Genomic DNA, 4,542 nt, shown 5'->3' with positions numbered 1-4,542 from the left:
TTAAAAAAAAAAAAAAAAAAAACAAAGCAAAACAAAACCAAACAAATGGGGAGCTGAGTGTCCACCATGGGGCAGTGCACCAAACCCTCACATTTAGGAGACCCAGGCAGGCAACACAGTCTCAAACAAGCGCAACAATCCGGGCTGGAGCTGCGGGTCTTTATCCCTTGGAAAGCGGGAGCTGGTGGATCTCTGCTAGTTTGGTGTCAGCCAGAGTCACACAGTAAGGTGCTGTCTCAACACAACAATGGAAGAAGGGGCTGGTGAGAGATGGCTCAGCAGTTAAGAGCAGTTGCTGCAACTCAGGGTAGATTCCCAGAACCCACATGTTGGGTCAAAAGCATCTTTATCTACAGTTCCAGGGCAAATCTGACATCTTCTTCTGGTCTCCACAGTGTCTACATGATGAACAGACACAGGCAAAATACACACAATAATAAAAAAATTGAAAATTATTATTAAGAAAAACAAAACAGCAACAAATGCCAGGTACAGGGTCTGGAGAGACAGCGTAGTGGTAAAGAACACTGGCTGCGGGGCTGCAGAGATGGCTCAGCGGTTAAGAGCATTGCGTGCTCTTCCAAAGGACTGGAGTTCGATTCCCAGCAACCACATGGTGGCTCACAACCATCTGTAATGGGGTCTGGTGTCCTCTTCTAGCCTGCAGGTATATATATAAACAGAATATTGTATCCATAATAAATAAATATTAAAAAAAAAAGAACACTGGCTGCTCTTCCAGAGAAGAGGGCTTGGCTCCCATCACTCACATGATGGTTTATAACCACATTAACTTCAGACCTAGGAGACCCAACACCCTTTTCTGGCATTAGTGGATACTGAACACCTGAACACAGGTAGCACACAGACAAAACATCCACACATAAATAAGATGGGCAAAAAAAAAAAAAAAAAAGAGACCAGCCAGGTATAGTTCAGTGGTGCAGAGCAGATCTCTCCTCTCAGCTCTTAGTAGGTACTGAGGAGTGGCCTGCCTGGAGGATCAAGATCATTCTCAGCTACTATCTACACAGGATTCAGTTCTCTCCTTCCACTGTGGGAAGGGGCTGTCTCAGGTAGTGGGCTTCAAGGCGGGCAGCTCTGTACACTGAGACTTCTGCCCACACAGAGCAGCCTTTCTTTTAACCACAGTGCAGCATGTGGTTTCTTCGGTCTTGAACCTTCAGCTCTATATTTCACGGCCGTCAGTCAGCATAGTATAATATAAAAGTAGACTCCCCATCCTTTAAACGCCTCCCCTGGTCATTCTTTACAACCGTGTCCTGTGCCTGTAGCCTAAGATGCTGTTCCCTAACTTGCACTGTTTGTCACAGATTTTCAGCTTTTGGTAACTGTATAGCTATGGGCCCATTGTCACCTTGCTGTTTTGTGACAGGGTCTCTCTGTGTATGCCTGGCTGAACCGGAACTTATGTGTGGATCAGGGTGGCTATGAGCTTTGTGGATCTGCCAGCCTCTGCCCCGAGTGCTGGGATTGATGGTATGTGCTGTGTTGGCATTTCCTTTATTTTAATATGCAAAAGTTTCCCTCTCCTAAAACAAAGACCCACCTGACTCTGCCTTCTGAGTGTTGGCGTTAAAGGTGTACGCCACCACCACCCAGCTTTTATTTATTTAAAGATGTTTGTTTTACCTGCATGTATGTCTGTGTACCATGTACACACCCACTGCTTGCATACACTAGAACAGGCTGGAGCCAGATGCCCTGGACTGGAGCTACAGAAGATTTTGGGCACTGTATGGGTGCTGGAATCAAATCCGGATTCTCTGCAGGAGCAGCCAGTGCTCTTAACTGCCGAGTCACCTCTCCAGCCCCTGTGCTTTATTTTCTACCTCTTATTACTCTAAGTCTCACTCTCACAGTTCTGACCTGTGCGTGTTGGTAAAACAGGGCCTAAATAAACCCCTAGCCTTGTCCCAGCTTCCGTATGCTTGGGTCACAGGCACACACCACCATGCTCAGCCAGCCTGTTAACACTTCCAAGGTCTAGGAGGTAGGTGGCTTCTTATTGCCCTTTGCTTACTTTTACCAAGCAGATGCAGATGCCAACAATCTGACCTCTCAATCGAAGCTTAGGCTAAGGGTCCAGGGACCCCTGGGTTGACCATGTTGCAGAACATGGCTGGTGAACTCCCAGTTCACCTACTGTAAGTGCTGCGTGTATCAAGGTTCCTATTCCCTAAGTGCTAACTTTTTGTCCTTTTAGCTTCCAGTTCCAAAGTCCGCAGGCAAACAGCTTAACCTCTCAGCAAGGTGGCTCAGCGGGTAAAGATGTTTTCCCACCAAGCCTGATGACTAAAGCTGCAATGTCCAGGAAACACACGATGAGAGGAGAGGGTCAGCTCCCAGACATAAGACCTCCATGTGCTCTACGGCACACTTGTGTACACACACACACACACTAAATAAAAACAATTGTTAAAAAAAAAAAAGGCTGCCTTTAGGTGCTGAGTTCAAGCCAGTCCCCCGCTCCTGGATGCTTTAAGCCTTTTTTCCCCCTTCACCCAGCACTGGAACTTGCACTGAGCCCTGGCCTGAAGCACAGTCTCCCATGCGTGGTTCATTCTTACACCACCAGACTCCACTCACTGAGCCCTGGCCTGAAGCACAGTCTCCCATGCGTGGTTCATTCTTACACCACCAGACTCCACTCACAGCTTCACTGCACACAAGATAAGAAATGTGGTGGCTCAGCCTACAGTCCCCTCACCTGGACACCAAGCAGAGGGCTGCTGCACAGCCCAGGCCACCTTGGGCTACGATGGCACCTTCTCAGAACACCAAACTCAAGACAGTGACCTTGTTTTCAGCCTGATTCCTCCCTCAGAAAACAAACACCAACAGCACCAATATACGCTCACAACAAAAATCATTTATTTACAAAGGTCACGGTAGGTGATGGGAGTAAGAGAGCAAAAGGGCAGGCATGTCTGAACTGTTGGGACCCTTCCCCAACTGGAGCAGGATACCTTTCCTTCTTTACCTCTCAAGCCAGGGCTCCTCCAAGTAGCCAAACCACAAGGCAGAGAGAACGTGCTGAGAGCCTTCTCAGTACTCCAGCTGAGCTAAGCCCAGTTCCATCCTCATTCCCTTCCCTTCCTCAGATAGAACTTTCTGGCCTAGAGGGAAACAGCAAGGAATTGGAAAGCACAAGCTCTGGAAGAGAGACCTCACTATTTTTTTTTTCCAGCAAAAGAGTAATAGTGGCAAGGGTCTCAGTCAGAGCCACTGTCTTTAGGAGAAACACCCAGGAACCCAGGAGACTCAGCTCTCCCAATGCTGTATTTCTCCAGTAGGCTGGCCCTTGTTACCCCCTCATCTCTGTTGACAAAGCTGTGAACCAGAAACCAACAAAGAACACACTTTCCTCAACCTGGGTGAACGCACATGTATGGACAGATACAAATTCTTCACACTGCTAAGAAAGATCCAATCCCCGTATCTTCTAGGAGTGGGGCTAGAAGTACTGGAGCCTGAGGATGTAGGTAGGTCCTGGGCACATGGAAACGTGTGTGTGCATAAACACATATGTTGGAGACAATAGAACCAACCTGGCTCCTTGCGGGCCACACTGCTCAGCTCTGTTGAGTTCTTCAATTCAAATTCCATCAGTCCCTCTCTCTCCTGTCAGGCCTGGGTCGGGTTCTCCAACCTGAAATCTATTGGTGTTCCTAGACCCCAAGTCTCAATCTGAACTTCCCAGCCTCCAGCTCAGGCTGCCTCCCCAAGTCCCTGTCTCCAGGAACTCCCCAGCATCAGCCTCTGCTGGTCTTGTCTGTTATTGGCAATCCTGCCCAGAGTGGTGGCTCATGGCTCCCTTTGGGCAAGAGGACAGGAATCTTTCTCCCTTCCTGAGAGTCCCAAAGGAGCCCATGAGAAAATGCTGGGTTAATTTGCAAGAGGGGTAGAGAAAGAAAATTACAGCATTTCGTCAGCTCCTCTCCAGAGAGTAAAATCCACACACTGGCTGGGCTGAGATGTGGGAGGAGAGGAGGATAGCAAGAGCAAATGTAAGGCAAGCTAAAGCCTAGTGGTGCCGACAGAAGACTCTGGGGAGCCAGACGGGTCCTCCTCTCAGACCCTGGGAGAAGACTGTACATTGCCAAAGTACTGTGGGCAAGGAGGTAGGGCCAAATGACCCAACTGTGCAAACTAAATAGTTCTGCTCGGAGGCCCGGGAGGAAGAATTTCATAAGACAGCAACAAAATCAAAACCCTTGAACAGAGCTATGGGGCTGGGCCCAGGCCTCCAGAATCACCCTGTTGTTTGTAGAGGTCAAAGAAGGCTACAGAAGGTAGGGTTTGATAGAGGAGCCAAAGGCTGGCACGGAGAGCTGGGGAAAGCAGGAGGCACGGGCCAAGGGATCAGGAGAGCTGGGACCCCAGGAGTCTCTCAATAGCCGCATTGATGTCCCCGCCTGTGGCGATCAGGGCCTGTAGGTTAGCTTCACGGTTGACAAAGCCCATGGAATTGAGCTGCTCCAGCTGCTGCTGAAATCTTGCTTCTGGCATCGGCACCTG

The 4,542-nt window shown here is 49.0% G+C and overlaps 1 protein-coding gene across 1 annotated transcript in view; it reads right to left on the bottom strand.

Moving 5' to 3' along the window:
- Positions 1 to 2,873: 2,873 nt before the first annotated feature.
- The window catches only part of Ubqln4 (ubiquilin 4), a 28,280-nt gene continuing 26,611 nt past the window's right edge, over positions 2,874 to 4,542 (bottom strand). The window contains exon 11 of the mRNA XM_050166465.1: positions 2,874 to 4,539. Within this exon, the coding sequence (XP_050022422.1) occupies positions 4,387 to 4,539 (153 nt within the window). The 3' untranslated portion in view covers positions 2,874 to 4,386. The remainder of the gene's footprint in view (positions 4,540 to 4,542) is intronic.

This window comes from Alexandromys fortis, unplaced genomic scaffold, assembly GCF_014885135.2.
Source record: "Alexandromys fortis isolate MF-2015 unplaced genomic scaffold, M_Fortis_MF-2015_v1.1 scaffold_152, whole genome shotgun sequence".
Lineage (NCBI taxonomy): Eukaryota > Metazoa > Chordata > Mammalia > Rodentia > Cricetidae > Alexandromys > Alexandromys fortis.
The sequence above is the reverse complement of the archived record's forward strand: the minus strand, read 5'-3'. Positions and strand labels throughout refer to the sequence as shown.